This window comes from Lagenorhynchus albirostris, chromosome 13, assembly GCF_949774975.1.
Source record: "Lagenorhynchus albirostris chromosome 13, mLagAlb1.1, whole genome shotgun sequence".
Lineage (NCBI taxonomy): Eukaryota > Metazoa > Chordata > Mammalia > Artiodactyla > Delphinidae > Lagenorhynchus > Lagenorhynchus albirostris.
Window position 1 is genome coordinate 84,652,827 of NC_083107.1, and position 16,965 is coordinate 84,669,791.

The window sequence follows — 16,965 nt, forward strand, 5'->3', positions numbered from 1 at the left end:
AGACCCAAGAGAAGACTGACCTTGGAGGCTGACCGGGGTGCAGCCCTGTCCTCCCCAGAGGCGCATTGAGGGAGAAGCCTGACTCCTTCTCCCGGCCTGCAGTCTGTGCCCTGAGCGTACCTGGTCTCCCCGGGAAGGAAGGTGATGGGCATGGTCTCCGGGCAGCCCTGGCCAGGGTGCCAGCTGGCTTTGCAGGCGGAGCAGAATTCCGTGTCGCAGGCTTCGCACTGCACCAGCTGCGGGGTCCGCAGCCCCATGTCCTGGAGCCGGCACGCAGCCTGGCAGGTGGACGCCGGGCACCAAGTCCGACAGGGGTCCAGGAGCACCTCTAGCACAGGGAATAAAAACGGGCAAGTCAAACGCCGCAGGACCAAGGATCTGGCGGGGCTTCGGACTGATGGACACGGACTTCACGTGTTTAAGGGAGAAAAGGAAATCAAGGTCAGACATAACATCCCCTTCACGATCCGGGACCCATCTGGCTCTACCTCCTCGCCCGCAGCCACTCCCCATTTCCCACTCCACTCACGTGGGGGACAGCAGATCCCCAAGTGCCCCCAGAGTCCTCGTGGCTCAGGGGCCCCTACATCCTGGAAGCCTTGTGGTCCAGGGACCACGTGCTGCTCGCTGCCCGCCTGCCCTGGGACGTAGCTTCGTGGAGTCAGGACCGTCCTTCAGGCTCATAGCCTCACAACCTAGCCCAGTGTGGGGCGTGCATCGGGCATCCCCAAATACTGGTTAAGGATGGAAGGAAAAGAGGGAAGGGCGATGGCTGATTCTTCTTCCCATCGAAGGTCAGACCTCTGACTTATGACTATCTCCCTCCCAAGTTCAAAGCTAAGCCCTGAGCTAAGGACTGTATGAAATTCACTCTTCAACAGCAGGCTTTCCCTCTGAAGTGGAGCCCACGTCACTAAAAAGCCTGATTTGATGAAATCAGTCAGGAAGTTGATTTTGAAAAACAGAACACCACAACCCTCCCATTCCTTCACATCTGCTTTCATATCTCGCATTTCTTTAAATAACGGTCCCGAGCTGTCCTTCACGTGAGCCTGGTTACTGGTTCCTTGGACCCTTTGTCCAGTGTGACTGGACTCTCAATGCAGGCCAGCGGGAGGGAGAGCTGGGCAGGAACCCACACGGATGCTGATGCAAGGCCAAAACGCCGCAAGGGAGGCCAGAGGATTCCAGGGTGTGTTCAAAGGCCTCCAAGTCAGCCACTGAGGGTCGCTCTTGAGAAGGAACGGACTGCATTGTGCTGGGAACTTGGAAGCAGTGAAAGGCGCTTGCAGGCTTCTCGGCCACGTGACCAGCGACGGCCAGGGTGGGTGGGTTCACCCACATCAGAGACAGGATTTGTAGTCACTGGGAACTCCAACAGGCTGGGGCTGTCATGAGCTGCAGGCGTCCGGGCCTCACCTCAACAGGCCACCCGTGTGTTTGCCATGCTCCCCAATCAAATGTGGATTCAGCCCGCCATGAATGAGCTGCTGTCAGGTACAACTGGACTAAAACCCATCTCACCATCCAATCCGGGGGCTAACAGTAAGTATTTCAGTCTTTGAGGGCCATGAGGTCTCCATCCAACTACTCAGCTCTGCTGTGGTAGCACAAAGGCATCTGTGTTGATCCGTAAATGAGTGTTCCAATAAAACTTGATTTATAACCCCAAGCCAGGGGCCGTACTAATTTGGCCCACTGGCCATGGCTGGCCGACTCCTAACCTAATCTAACTTTTTTTAAAAGGTGAATTAATCAACAGCACAAAAGTATCAAATTGGTAGGTCTGGCAGAAGCTTTAGAAGACTTGCTAATACAGAGGAACACCTGCATTCAGGAAAATGTGATACTTTTTAATTGTTTTTCTTTATAATAAGGTAAAATCTTCCTGATGCGCCTAATAGTGAGCAAAGGAGTAAAGTTCGCTCTTGTCACGATGAGTTGAGAGTGGGGGCTTTTCTAAGACTGTCTCTGGCTGTCCGATCCGAGGCAGTGGTTTTCTGGGAAAACGCACGTGTGTGGGGCAGCAGCCTGCAGGCCCCTGGGCTGAGGAGGCAGGAGGAAGGCGGAGGGAGGGATGCAGAGGCGGCCGCTGCCCCAGGGTCCTGTGCCTTTTAGCAGGCGGCCCTCCCCCTCCGTCATCTGGAATTTCTCTAAGAGCTCTGCCTCCGGTACTGGTGTGCTGGTGGGTGAGCCAGGGTTTGCCGCACCTACATCACGGGGCCCCTATATGCCCGGCCCCCGAGGGCAGTGCTGCGGGATGTGCGCGCTCGGCCTTCCAACAGCTGGACACGGGCAGGTACGTCCTCAGCGGGGTCTGTTTCCCTGCCAACTTGGCAAGGTGTTTAGTGCTGTTGCCCCTAAAGGGGCAACACTGTCCAGTTTAGACCCTTCCAGTTCCCACCGCTCCCCGCGTCTGCTCTGAGGAGCCTGTGACATCAGGAGGGGACCAGCAGAATCTCTGCCTGCATCTCACGGCAGAGCGCCATCTTCCGTCCACTCCTCTTAGACGGCACACGTGGCTGCCGCCGGGTGGGGGGGGGAGCTTTTCATGAAAGGCCCAATTATATCCTGCAGCGCACAGCAGAGGAGACCCAGTTAGGGTTTCCATGGTAACGACTTCAACTGTGCGACCTGGGTCCTTATGGCACCGCCCATCCCTATGGGAGAGACTCCCTGTGGGAGATGTGGAGGGCAAACACTCTGCCCCATGGATCTGCTAGCTCAGAACACCCTTCTGTCGTGCGCCCGGCACACATGCCCCTGTGGGCACAGCCTGGGCTCCTCTCTCAGACGTCTATTGGAATTCTACATCATCACCCCGCTGCTGGAGTCTGCCAGCTGGTTGTACAAGATGGGATGCAATCAACAGGAAAATCCACACTGGGCAACAGCAGAGGTTTTCTTTCCAGGATGTGTATATACACACATATCTATGTCTGTCCATCTACCTATGTATTACATATATATGTTATACTATACATTAGATACATTATATGATATAACTATTATAAATATTGTATCTTTTATATATATATATATACACATATTTGTATATATTTTCACACAAGGCAAGTAGTGTATTTTCTTGCACACTAGAAGAAACTCATCTTAACTCCCATCTCCCAAAGGTATATTCATAATAGATTAATGAAGCAGTTCCCTAATAGCTCTACTTATCAAAAAGCCCAACTCTTTTAAAAGATGTTTTTCTTTCCTTTTTTTTTTAACATCTTTATTCGAGTATAATTGCTTTACAATGGTGTGTTAGTTTCTGCTGTATAACAAAGTGAATCAGCTATACATATACATATATCCCCATATCCCCTCCCTCCCACCCTCCCTATTCCACCCCTCTAGGTGGTCACAAAGCACGAGCTGATCTCCCTGTGCTATGCGGCTGCTTCCCACTAGCTATCCATTTTACCTTCCCCCTCCCCGTGTCCTCAAGTCCATTCTCTGCATCTGCATCTTTATTCCTGTCCTGTCCCTAAGTTCTTCAGAACCATTTTTTTTTTTTAGATTCCATATATATGAGTTAGCATACGGTATTTGTTTTTCTCTTTCTGACTTACTTCATTCTGTATGACAGACTCTAGGTCCATCCACCTCACTACAAAGAACTCAATTTTGTTTCTTTTTATGGCTGAGTAATATTCCATTGTATATATGTGCCACATAAAGATGTTTTTCTTTCTTAAACACAGCTGTCCTTTGAGAAGCACACTGTGAAGGGCCCAGCATCCCCACTCATACTGGTCCATTCTCACTGCCCTGGATACATAAACAAATGCCTGCAGCGTGGTGTGGTCGGCGCCCAAATAGGAGCTCGTGTGTCGTCCAGTGGGGCATGCAGGCAAGGGCGATGGACCTTCCCTGGAAGCTTGTTTGTTCCCAGCCTTGGGGGTCTTCCAGTTGGGAGAGTAGGTGCTCAGAAAGCACCTCACAGCCTCCCTCCTGGCTTCCTGCTTCCCAAGGACCTGGCTGGAGGAGTGGGGAAACTCAGATTGAAATCAAGGCTCTGATATAAGATGAGACGTGCAAAGTTCACAGGAAGACAGTGTTTGAAACTTTAACCATAGGACTTTTTAGTAACTAACGGTTGTCAGAAAATCATGGCAACTGTCACTTTTAATCCAGTCACCATCCTCATTTGAAAACGAATTTCAAAGGGAGGGAGTACGTTGAAACTTGCTCACTGATCCTGTCTCAGAATTTGCTCAGTGACCAGCTATAATCAAGAGCTGTATTTTATTAGCCCTAACATTTTAACATTTCATTCAGACCGGTCTCTGGTCCTATTAAGTCCGAGTCCTTTTTGTGTGTTTTGCTGCTTTGAACGTAATGCTAGAAAAATGTTTTAAAGTGATGGGTTTGAGAGATATTTTTTTAACCTAAGTCGAGTTGGGTTCATTATTATGCAAAGGAAAAAAAAAATCTTTGACTAAGCTAAAGTTCGGAAGAAATAACACAGTTAAAATTATTATGTAGGAATATTTACCCAGCTGCGTTTTTAAATTCAATGTCATAGAAAGTTCATTTTCTTGTAACCCAAGTAACTGCCACTTTCTGTCAAGATTCCCACTGGAAAATGTTTTCAGAAGACGCTCAAAGTCTCAGAAATCCAACTTAATTTTATTGCTCCACATACTGACTTTTGTATCACATGACATTATATTTAAGCTATAAACTGCCCCAAACCAAACAATATATGGCATTTGAATAAATAAACTCTTGAAAACAAATTTCAATGCCATCAAAAATCCTGTTTGATTTTTTTTAGGTTGGCCACACATTACCTTTTTTTTTTTGTTTCTTGAGAAGTGAGCCTCAAGAGGAAATGCAGCTATCTTTAGCAGTTCTTTAGAAAAAAAAAAAAAAGAAAACTTTCCACATTCAGCTAAACTAAGAGTCTCTGGACACTTTCCTCTAGTCTATTCCGCATTCCATTCCCATCCTGATGGTGTTTTCCTGTAAACACACCACCCAGGGTTTCATCTCTCATAAATGCCTGATCCAGGCAAGGACCGAGAACCAGTCCAGGAAGAGCGGGGAGCAAACTTCAGTGCTCACAAACTGAGCTGAAAATTTTACAGTCCGGATGCAGCATCTTCACAATAAAGTTTTACCTACAGAACATCTTCTACCCATGTCTTATTCTGCTCCTTTTCAGATGAGCCCAAGGTCCAGAATATATATGAAAACGAGGCCAAACAGAATCCACAGACTCTTTAAAGTACCATGTTATGATCCTGACGTATTTCAGACAGCAAAGAGAAAGACCCATCCCGGACGCTCAGCGTGTCTGAACTCTGGAGCGGCCCGGCTCCAGCCAGCAGGGCTGGGCAGGGCACTGCGGGGGACCTGGTCCACACCCCACCCCACTACCCACCAGAGATGGAAATCAGGGCACGTCAGTGAGTCTCTGTGGGTGTCAGGTTAACAGACAACCTTGTCGGGCTGTTGGGAGACTTGGTGAACTAAGGACTCAGCAGCCACTGGTCCCAGCGTGCATGACGCAGCCTGTGAACGCGACGGACATGTGTGCGGTCAGGATGGCGAGCGCCACGATTCCACCCTGCGTGACCTCGGGACTTGCTTCCAGGCCTTTGTATCTCTTAAATTCTCCGGAGGTCAAAGAATTAGTTCTCAGACTGTTAGGCCTTAACCTGGCTGGAGAATAATGCCCCACGAGGGTCTCTTTAAACTACCCCCCAAATCCCAAACCCCTAGAAGCAAGCTGTGTTTCACGAATCTTTCCTGTTCCTAACGAGATCCCCAACAGAGGCCTTCCAGCTGTGAGCTCTGCAGAGAATTCAAACGACAGCCGAACTTTAGAAGTCTAATTTACATCCATGTTTTCACTTCTGCTGTAGCCAAGTGATCTATAATCACAATCACCCAAAGCACTCCCCAAAGTTACCCGGATTCTGTCACGGGCTACGACACTGGGGCACCTACCTCTTTCAAATTGTAGCTTTTTGTATTTTTGCATGATTTCAGCTGCAACCATACACTCAATCTAAGGGAAAAAAGAAAAAGGAGTATAACAATCTGAGGGCTAGACTACAATGCCAGGTCAGCCTAGACAGAACCCATAACCCCCGATCCGCTGAGAAGCCCATGCTCGTGCACCCCAGTTTTCCCAGCTGAACGTGCCTCGTTCTCCTGTAGGTGGCCCTGTTTGGGGCAGGCAGCATCAGGGCAGCTAATTGCAGTTTCTAATCCTTCTTTGATCAAGAGTTCCACATACTGTTTCAGGCACTGAAAAAAAGAAAAAACAAAACAGAGAAATATCTGTAAACATCTTTACTTCCCTAAGGCTGAAGGAGCAGTGAGGCATTAAAAAAAAAAAAGGGCAAATCAAGAACATTGTTCCAATGCGTTTTTTTGTATATTTGCCGTGTAGCCATAGCAACGACCAAATTAGGGGTTGTATTCACTCAACAAATATTTGCGTGGTACCTCTTCTGCACCGGGACTAGGGATGCAGGCTGGACCCCTGGGCCCGACCTTGGCAAACACCATGCCAGTGCGCCCAGGGCAGGAGCAGAGGCATCGAGGGAAGCAGGGAAGCCGCGTCCCTCAGACACACATCAGACGTCAGGCGCCATGCTCAGTCCCCTATATTCCATTGTTTCACGTGCTCCTTAGAATATTCTCGCAGGAAAGGTGTGACCATGTCATCACTCGGGTGTGAACACTGAGTCACCAAAGAAGGAACTGCCAGCTTACCCAGACAGCAAGGGCAGAGCCCAGATTCCAAGCCAGCCTCGCCTGCCTCTAAGTCGCCCCTGCACCCCACACCGAGAACCCAGGTATGGCTGCCCATCCTCCTTCAGGGACCCCTTACTTACTGGGCAATTACTTGCTACCACCTTCCGCTACTTGGCAGTCTGGCTGGACATCTGAAGTAAGTCAGAAAAATCAGTGAGGGACACAAAGCAAAGTTCATAGCAAAGTGAGGAGGCCTTTCCCAATGCCAGTTTACTCTTGCTTCACTGTCTGCTAGTCGTAAAAATCCAATACTCCCTTAAAAAGCCTTTGTAAACAACAAGTAGAAGAAAGGTCATGACCTTCCCTAGTTGCAAGCTCACTACCATTTGTGACTGAGACAAACATTGAAGCTTACATCAGAACTCAAAGAGCATGGGAAACCAGACCTTTCAGTGAAGGGACAACAGAGCACAATATCTCACCAGCGTCTCCAAACCTCCTTTCAGTCACAGCCCAGTGTAATACTGGGGCTCATAATTCCACCACCACTACACTATTATAATAACACTATTACGTGTCACAGTGATTCATCAAGAAAAGCACATGAACTGTTGGTGGGAATGTAAACTGATGCAGCCACTATGGAGAACAGTACGGAGGTTCCTTAAAAAACTAAAAATAGAACTACCATATGACCCAGCAATCCCACTGCTGGGCATATACCCAGAAAAAAACATAATTCAAAAAGACACATGCAGGGGCTTCCCTGGTGGTGCAGTGGTTGAGAGTCCGCCTGCCGATGCAGGGGACACGGGTTCGTGCCCCGGTCCGGGAGGATCACACATGCTGCGGAGCGGCTGGGCCCGTGAGCCATGGCCGCTGAGCCTGCGAGTCCGGAGCCTGTGCTCTGCAACGGGAGAGGCCACAGCAGTGAGAGGCCCGCGTACCGCAAAAAAAAAAAAAAAAAAAAAAAAGACACATGCACCCCAATGTTCATTGCAGCACTATTTACAATAGCCAGGACATGGAAACAACCTAAATGCCCATCGACAGACGAATGGATAAAGAAGATGTGGTACATATATACAATGGAATATTACTCAGCCATAAAAAGGAACAAAATTGGGTAATTTGTAGAGACGTGGATGGATCTAGAGACTGTCATACAGAGTGAAGTATGTCAGAAAGAGAAAAACAAATATCATATATTCACACATATTTGTGGAACCTAGAAAAAAGGTACAGATGAACCTGTTTGCAGGGCAGAAATCGAGACACAGATGTAGAGAACAAATGTATGGACACCAAGGGGGGGAAGCGGCAGGGGGTGTGGTGATGGGATGAATTGGGCGATTGGGATTGACATGTATACACTGATGTGTATAAAATTGATGACTAATAAGAACCTGCTGTATAAAAAATTAAATAAAATAAAATTCAAAAATTCAAAAAAAAAAGGAAAGCACATAAGCTGTTTCCTAAGCCTCTTCCTCCCCCCCGCAGAATGTCTAATCCATTTCATTATAAGAATGCATGGTTACTAGGAACGGATGGGCCTAAAATCAGATCCAGCTGCACTTTCCACTGGTTCTGTGCTTTGAACAAGTCTGCCTCTCTACCAGCCTCATTTTCTGGATCTGCATTTTAGGGTGGTTCAGCCTACATCATGGTGGAGTCGAAAAAATATTGTGCAAGGGAAAGAGGTCGAGGACTTCCCTGGTGGCTCAGTGGTTAGGAGTCCACCTGTCAATGCAGGGGACATGGGTTCCATCCCTGGTCTGGAAAGATCCCACATGCCGCGGAGCAACTAAGCCCGTGCACCACAACTACTGAGCCTGCGCTCTAGAGCCCGCGAGCCACAACTACTGAGCCCACGTGCCACAACTACTGAGCCCACGTGCCTAGAGCCCGTGCTCTGCAACAAAGAGAAGCCACCGCAATGAAGAGTAACCCCCGCTTGCCGCAACTAGAGAAAGCCCGTGCGCAGCAACGAAGACCCAACACAGCCAAAATAAATAAATAAATAAGTAAATAAGTAAATACATTTATGTTAAAAAACAAAAAGAGAAAGAGTCTAGAAGACTACATGGACAAGAGTGTATGCTCAGTATATAAATGACAGTTGATCTAAATGGGTAATTCTCACCATTTTAGCAAACCAGAGTATTTCATTCACTAAAGACTCTAAAGATGGCAGTTCCTTAAAAAATAGAAATCAAGGTAGTCCTCGAAAAGACCCACCTCCTACAGCCTCTCTCAAGAGCACTGAACAGAACGCTCAGACTCCACGTGTCAACTGCAGCCTGGGTTGCTACGACCCAAGGGCCCTGTATGCCTCTGTCCTATCCAAGCTCCCTGTGACCACGCGGGCCCTGAACTCAGGTTTTCCGCAGATCATCTATGTTTCACCAATGCAGTGATGATGAAGAGAGCTCCAGAGAACCGAGTAAGGATGAGCCTAGTCCTGGCACTGCCTCTGAGGCCTAAGATGGCAGAGGTTTCAGAGGTAAACTCATCAAAACCAACACGGGAGCTTCCCAGAACGAGGGAGGGGCAGAGGAGGAGGGAGGGGGTCACGCCGAGCCTCCATCAGGCCTGCACCTCTTCAGTAGGACGGCACCAGGGTTTGGTGGTGTGCTGAACCCTGACAGCAAGGTTTGTTCACAGTGGGAGGTGACTGGAAAGCGAATGTCCTGTGTGGGGCTGGGGGCAGAGGCTGAGGAAGAGAAACACCGCAGGCTTCAGAGCTACAGAGACACCTGGAATCCCTGCCCTTCCAGGCAGAGCCGCGGACCGGTTATGTGAAGAGTTTGGGCCACAGCCCCCTTGACTACAGAATACAGATGCCCACCTTGCTGGGCTTTTGCCATGGTAAGAAAGAAACTATGTAGAAGCACCCGGCACAATTCCCAACACACAGACCAGCTAAGTGAGAGGGACCGCGGTTACCTGCGGTGTGTCTCTCTGGGTGATAGATGTCTTACAGTCATAGGTGAAAAGAAAGTCAAAACCTTAGCAACAAGATCATATTTTACTTTTTACAATTAAGTTTGTCTAAATCGAGTCTCTGGAGGACACGGGAATGCCATAAACTGATAAAATGCTGAAAACTCTCACAGTACTGTGCAGAGAAGTACGTGACGAGAGAAGGTTTACAAAATGCAGCCATGAAAGCTGGTGTGAAGCACACACCCGGGGGCATCTCCGAGTCTGAACGACGCTGTTGAAGAGACTGCTCTGTTGAAGAGACTGCTCGTATCAACAAGCAGTGCGTCACGTCTGCGGAGGACTACCCAGGAGCGTCCGTCCTATGCCATTAGCAGGCCGCTATGCAATTTGCAAAATGACTGTGCTCTGGAAGCATCCGTTTGTTTACTATATAAAAAGAGATGAGGATCTAAGTGTCTGACCAAGCACCCACCGAAAACAAGCCCGGGCTTCTTCCAGATATAAAGCAGACCGTGACTCACAAGCTATGGTTTTCAATCTAATAGCACAAAGATGTCTTGAAACGAGCACAAAAATACGTCAGAGAAACCTCAGTCAAAATATACATGACAAAGGCAGACACTGATGTACTGATACTTCCTACCATCATATTAGTTATAGCTCTCTGTAACCAAATGCCTCAGGACCCTGTGTTCATCACTACCTGTGTTAGCCAACTAAATAAATGGGAGGCTCTTAGGAGGTGTTAATCACTCCCATTTTATGGAGGAGAGAACAAAGCTCAGGGAGGTTAAAAACGAGCCCAGAGGTGGAGTCTGTAAGTGTAGGAGCTCGAGCTCAAACACACGTGTGCCTGACTCCAAAGAGGTGAGGGTTTTGTTTTTTCAAACTCGTGTCTTCTTCCTCCCCAATCAAGAATTCTTTCATGAGCCATCATTTATTACTTATTTTCTGTTACCTCATGAGGTTTTTTTTTTTTTCTTTCAGTACAAAGCATTGTATGCATTTTAAAGTGGCAAAGTCTGAGTCAAACTAGACTGTGTCTTTATGTGTCCCTGATGCTTGGATGCCAGGACATTCCCCGACATCAAGACCCCAAGGCCCCTGTGGGAAAAGATGCGGGTGCAGATCCTTAAGACGCACTGTGCTGGGGCTCCAGTGGGGTCCCACCTCAGGGGCGCGGGTGGTCAGGAAGGCATCCCAGAGATGGAAAGCTGGCCAGAGGGACAAGACGTCCCAGCAAAGGAGCGTCTACCACACAAAGGGCAGGAGGAGGGAGGGGGGCTGTTGAGAGCCGCAGACTGTTCCAGGCCTTTCGCTTTCCACTGTGTCGTCCAAGTCTTTGAAACCCGGTCCAAAGGCAGAGGCAGCACTGCTGACCTGCTAAGGCAGCTCCGCCGTGCCAGAAGGTTTCTGCCAGGGAGAAGGGGGCCACGCAGACACCTCTGCCTGATGTAGAGTCTGCAGCAAGCCTGGATTTCATCTGCTTTCTCCCTTGGACGCCCGCTGGCTACTGATGATGCTAACAGCTGAAAGAAACCTCCAGAAACCGTGCTCGAAGGTGCTTGAGTAGCTTCTGCTTACCAAGATCCACTGTTTACAAACAGTCCATGCAGGCAGGTCCAAACAACTGTGGTGGGACCCCCACGAACAGTGTTCAAACAGCAAGGACCCTGGAACCCCCGCCCTGGGTTGGGATGCCAGCGAACCCGCCTGCCAGATGTGTGACTGGAGCCAGAGCTGTGCCTCTCTGAGCCCCCGTCCTCCACGGTGTGGAATGAGACAAGCCTGGTGGACAGAAAAGGGTGCCTCTGCAGTCGGTGCCCCAGGGTCCGCAGTGCTCCGGCATGGTGCCCGCACACGCACCACGTGTTCTGCCCGGCATCCCCTCGGCCTCCATCACTGAGTGTCTGCTTACATTCCTTCCCCATTAGAAGGCAGGCTCTTTGAAAGCAAGAACCGTTTATCTCTCCAGTCCCTGCGCCTGGGAGTGCTGGTAGAATGCAAGGGATTAACAACGCCGCAGGGAAAGGCAGATGCCAACAACTGGGGAGCTGAGCGCTCACACACACGACAAGCCGACACCCGCATGGACATGGACACTCGGCAGCCGTGCAGAGGAGGGGAGACCCAGGGCGGCGCGGACCTCAGGTCACTGCCAAAGAGCAGCTGGACGACGTGGCATCCCAGGCATCTCCGCAGGCGGGGAGGGCAAGCCCTTCCTCACAGAGCTGTCCTCAGGGAGGCGGGAGCCACCGCCTGGCACAGCAGGCATGACAAGGATGCTTCCTGCATCACCCCCCACCCCCCGGCCATGCCACCAGGGGCTGGAAACCTGAGCAGGCCACCCAGCCGGCCCCGTGGTGAACGTTCTGGCCGCAACGCTGCTCCAGACTGCAGGAATGGGACTCTACCCAAAGCAGGGGAGTCCAGAGTATGAAGGTTGCTTTTGTAAAATTTTTAGAGGAAAACAAAATGCAGACGTACTTTCTACCAAAAGAAAACCCCCAGAAAACAAAACCCAACTCTCATCTCTGTGCTCTCTTTGTCCTCTGCTCTTGACAAACCACAGGATCTGCTGTCTCCTGGACTAAAGCTCCCCTGAGCTCCGACCCCTCGGCTTTGCTGAAGACCAGGTGCAGCCCCACGGTCAGCCCTGCTCCAGGTAACCTCAGGGCTCTGCTCCCTGGCTGTCCTTGGGCCTTTCTGGCGAGAAGACACCATTCTCTCCTCCGCAGGGAGGGCGCTCTCCTCACCCTCGGGCTTCTAAACGAGCTGCAGGAGACGCCGTGTGTGTAGGACAAGGTCTCTCTTCTCCTAAGCCGCGGAGAAGCAAGTATGAGCGTTTCACCAAACCACACCTTCATCACCAAGAGCTCCCAGGGAAGGCCAGACAGAGCCGGCTGTGGTGGGCAGGGTTAACATGGAAATCAGAGTCAGGGACACAAAGGGGTCCTCTGTTTCATCCACTCAACAGATACCCATTTACTCTGCACCAAAAGTCCAGGAGGCCGGAAATGCAGAAGCAACAGATAAACCTTGGGTTGAACTCTTCCTGAAAGTAGAATGAGTGTGTTTCATGCGCAGTTGTGTGGGATCTGTGTGTTGTGTGCATGTGAATTTAAGAAGGCACGTGAGAGAAGGGGATGCAAGGATATGATGAGTTTGAGGGTCTGAGGGTGTGACAATGGGAGTACATGGGCAATTGCTCAGAATAGGTGGTACCTGAGGGCTAATTCTAACAGAGGGGTACTCTGTTCACCCAGTCTCGTTAGGTTCAGCTGTCTAGATTTTCCAAAGGACTGAAGATTATTCCATCGAATGGAGAAACCAAGACTTTTGTTTGTCTTTTATCTCATGAATAAGAAGGGGCTGGGGTGACCGAGAATGCCCATTTGGGTGTCTTGCCATCAATGGGGCAGGGTTCCAGGACCCTGACTGCAGCAGGATGCGGATAGGTCTCCTGCAAGAGAACAGGGAGGTCGGCTTTGAGATTCAGAATCAAGTGCACAAAACAAGGAGAGACAAAGAGGGACCCAAGTGTCCTTCCTGGGTAGGAAGGTACTGAGATCTGGGGGCGTGAGAAGGAAGCCCAGTGCCCGTGACCCAGGACAGAGCCTGCAAATGCCTCCCAGCAGCCCTTCAGTTCTTTGTTATGTTTGTCAGCAAAGCTGATACCAGGAGTCAGCACTTTCTTCTGCATGGTTAATGCACAGGCATCAGGTTTTAATGCAAAAACCAAATGCACTGGAGTCAAGGCACACCCAGTGAACGTTCTAGAGCCGCTGGTCCCGTCTTTCTGAGCTGCAGTGTCCCTTTTAGGAGATGGAGAATCCTGCCCACTTGGCAGGGTCTTATGGGAAGTGCGGCCATGTCGCAAGGCACGGGGTAGACCACCGGCAATCAGAGAAGCTGTTCTTTCACCCACAAGGGGAAGTTTTAGAGGGACCCTAAATCCAGACGTAAAAATGAAAACCACACCTGCGGAGCCTGTGAGCAGTGCCCCAGCTCGCCGGCCCCAAGAACAGGAGCAATGACGGTCACACAGCCAAGGAGGCCAGAGGGTTCCCTGGGAACACACGTGTCTTCTTTACCCACAAGTTACCGAGAGAGATGCCCTCGCTCTACCTGTGGACAGCGCGGGGTGAGGACATGCCATCTGCAGCTGCTACCATTTTGTTACCATCACTGGGAGCCCCAGCTCTGCAGGCTTCCTGGGTCACGGGCAGGATCCTCATGCCACCAGAAGCTCTTAATGCCTACACAAAGGCAGTGCCAGTGGGACTGGCAAGTGACAGTGTCCATGCAGTCTGAGAGCTCAGAGACTAAAGAGTCCCACTTTCCTTCCCTGGACAAGGGCACCAGAGAAGACGGGGAAAGGGACTCGCCCAGGGCCCCCCATTGTTAACGGTGGGGCGGACCCTAGGACTAGCCAAGTGCCCTTCCTGCAGTGTCCAAACTGTGGCTGTCTATGCAAACAATGCCCTGCTGAGAAGCTGGTCTCACTGGAAGATTCATGCACTTTCTAGGCCCAAAGCTTTCTGCTCCTTGCACATCTCTGGCCTCATGCGGGAGGTGGATGACCCAAGCTGCCCTGCTCTCTGCACGTCACCATCCAAGCACAGCTGCACATTCGCATCTTTCTGGCCTGATGCCCTTCTAGTCCCTGCCAGTTATGTCACTGTGGGAACCCCTCATGGCACCCCGTCCTTTGCCTGCCCTTCCTGATGGGGCTCTATCCATCACGCTTTCTTCAAGTGACCCCCTGAAGCCTGCCGGGTGAGTTCCCTTCTCTGTGTCGTCACATACCTCTGTTTATCCTGCGATTACAAGTCTTTCCATCCCAATGACAGCAACCCAGACCTCTCTCTCGCCTACACATGGGATCAGGAGAGCAGAGACTGGAAGCTCTCATCTCCCCCAGGTACCCAGGGCACCTGGCAGAGGCTGGAGCTTGACAAGGACTGAAGAATGGAAGTGACCAAGCACCCACTTTGTGCAAAGCTGATGGGGATGTTAAGGTGTGCAAGTCAAGGTCCATCTCCTCACGTGCTGGATTTCTGGATGAGAAAACATAACTAAGGGAAAGAGTCAGAAGTTCTGGGTCTCGGAAAACAGACATTTCCACCTTCCTGATCCCTGGGGCGTGTTATTTTGAGGGGGGAACCACAGCACCCCACGTCTTTGAGCCTCAAGTCCCCCCAACCTTCGGAACAAGAAGATCCCCTCCAGTGCTGCAAGCTGTCACACTGACCCTGCTTTGTCAGCAGTGAAACACCATAAACGTTCTATGTTATAGGATGCTGCAAGTATAGGGGAGACCACAATGGCCTTGATGGGCTTCATTTTAGCTTAAAATGTCATACATTTTAGCTTCTGGTCCACGGGGCGTCTCCCAGGCCACCAGAAACATAGGCTGACGAAATGGAGATGGGATTGGCTCTCAGTGCAGGATCTTAGTTTAAGGACATATATTGACATAAACGTCAGCAACCCTTTCTCTCCTCCCAGTACTTTTGCACAGGAACTGTTGGTCATACTTGAAGATTTCACATTTTTGCACACAAATGTTCAAGTTTACGTTTATCTCTTTAAGTTTCATTTTCACATTCAGCCAAAACTTGACCATTTGAGCTACCTGGTGGGCGTCACATCTCCAAACCCCTGGAGCTTAGCATCATACCTGAAATGTGCACGGGGCTGGGAGGGTCCCTCCAGCCACTGAGACCCTTGGACCAGTGCATCCCTCTCCTACCTGTGTCACGCCCCATCGGCCCCGTGCACAGGCTCTCCATGACCTTTGAACTCACCCTAAAGCCACCAGGCGCCCGGTAAACAAGGGAAATCCCCCAGAACAGGTGTCATGGTCACGCCACGTTAGTACGTGGTAGGCACACACTTCTGGTGCTCGAGGAATCTGGGGAGATGCAGGTTAAATCAACAGCTGTCCCTCGTGTGGGTTCCTCGGGGCTTTCTCTGTGCTCTTGGGCACCCAGAGCGTCCCAGGGGTAAGGGTACAGAGAGGGACACGGCATGCTGCGTTTAGTAAATCCACTGAAACACACAGATTGTCTGAGTGCATCTTTGAGGACAAGTGTTCCTCAGGACACACGCTTGGGGAAAGCTGCCCAGAGCTCCCTCGAATCCCTGCGGTTCTAAGTCCCAGTTCAGAAGCGAGATGGAGAGGATCTGAGCCTCCACGTGGCAACTCCTTCACACGTCCTTCCTGAACCTTAGGGTAAACTCCGTTCAGCTCCATTATACAGATGAGGCACACAAGGGAAGCTGAGGTCAGAAACAGCCTGCGTTTCAGTGCCCTGACGCCAGACCCCAAACACCAGGCTTTCCCCTCGATCCCCTTCCTCCTTGAGGTCAATCTACCTCAGACCTAAAGCCCATAATTCTCTAGTAGTGTTTTATTTGAAGAGTGCCCCCTTTCAGCTTTGCACAGTTTTCTCTCTTCACTCTTTCCTACCTTCCCAGGTCGGTCCCCAGGAAGAAGACAATGGCAGTTCTGCTGGCTGGGGGGCCCTGAGGCCTACACAGAGGGGACAGCAGGTGACGGAAGCCCTAGGGGACATGGGCGCCTTCCCCCAGTCTGCGACACGCAGGTGTTTCCTGTGCTTCACGGTGCAGGGAGCTGCGGACACAAGTAAGCCTGCCTCAACATCTTAATTTTTAATAAATGGCTGTGAGAAAACAATCACAGCTGTCACCTGTTTCTCAGTGCTCCCAGCAAACCCCTCTTTGAGAAAACAATGTCATTTTCCTCTATTCACAGTCCCTGACTTAAATTAAATGTTTGATCTGAATTAGACTTGCCTATTTATTTTCACTACTATGCTCTAGAAATAGAAAACTAAAACAACAATGACAACAAATGAAAGGCTGGGTAAAACCATGCCAGGGTGAATGGGCGACCTCACAGTGGAAGAAAAGAAGTCGTGGGCCCATGAGGCCCTCCCCACACGACGCAGGCAGGGGACACGAGCGGCAGCAAGCTCGCCTACAGGCATATCTGCAGAGGGGAATCGAGCCAATTGGTTGAGAATGCGGAAAACTCCCCTTCAGGCAAGAGGGAGGCAATTCTTGCATAAAGAGAACTCTTTAATCCATCCCCACGCTGGACCATCTCATCCTCCAGAAATGAAAACGAGTCCAATTCTCTGTGTTCATTGGCTGCACGTCTGTCTTTCCACCCACCTCCCCCCAGGGCTCTCTCCCTCCCATCCTTCCCCAGCTCAGAAAAAGCCCAAAGCAACTTCCGGTGGTCCAGGTTGAAGTTACTTTCCTGGGGCT

General features: G+C 50.4%; 1 protein-coding gene across 9 annotated transcripts in view; it reads right to left on the reverse strand.

The window, feature by feature from the left end:
• Positions 1–16,965, reverse strand: part of RNF144A (ring finger protein 144A) — a 114,612-nt gene that overhangs the window by 20,586 nt on the left and 77,061 nt on the right. For all 9 annotated transcript variants that reach the window (XM_060168473.1, XM_060168472.1, XM_060168467.1 and 6 more), the window contains exons 4-6: positions 6,160–6,264; positions 5,962–6,022; positions 121–328 (exon numbers count right to left, since the gene is read on the reverse strand). In XM_060168473.1, the coding sequence (XP_060024456.1) occupies positions 121–328; positions 5,962–6,022; positions 6,160–6,264 (374 nt within the window). The remainder of the gene's footprint in view (positions 1–120; positions 329–5,961; positions 6,023–6,159; positions 6,265–16,965) is intronic.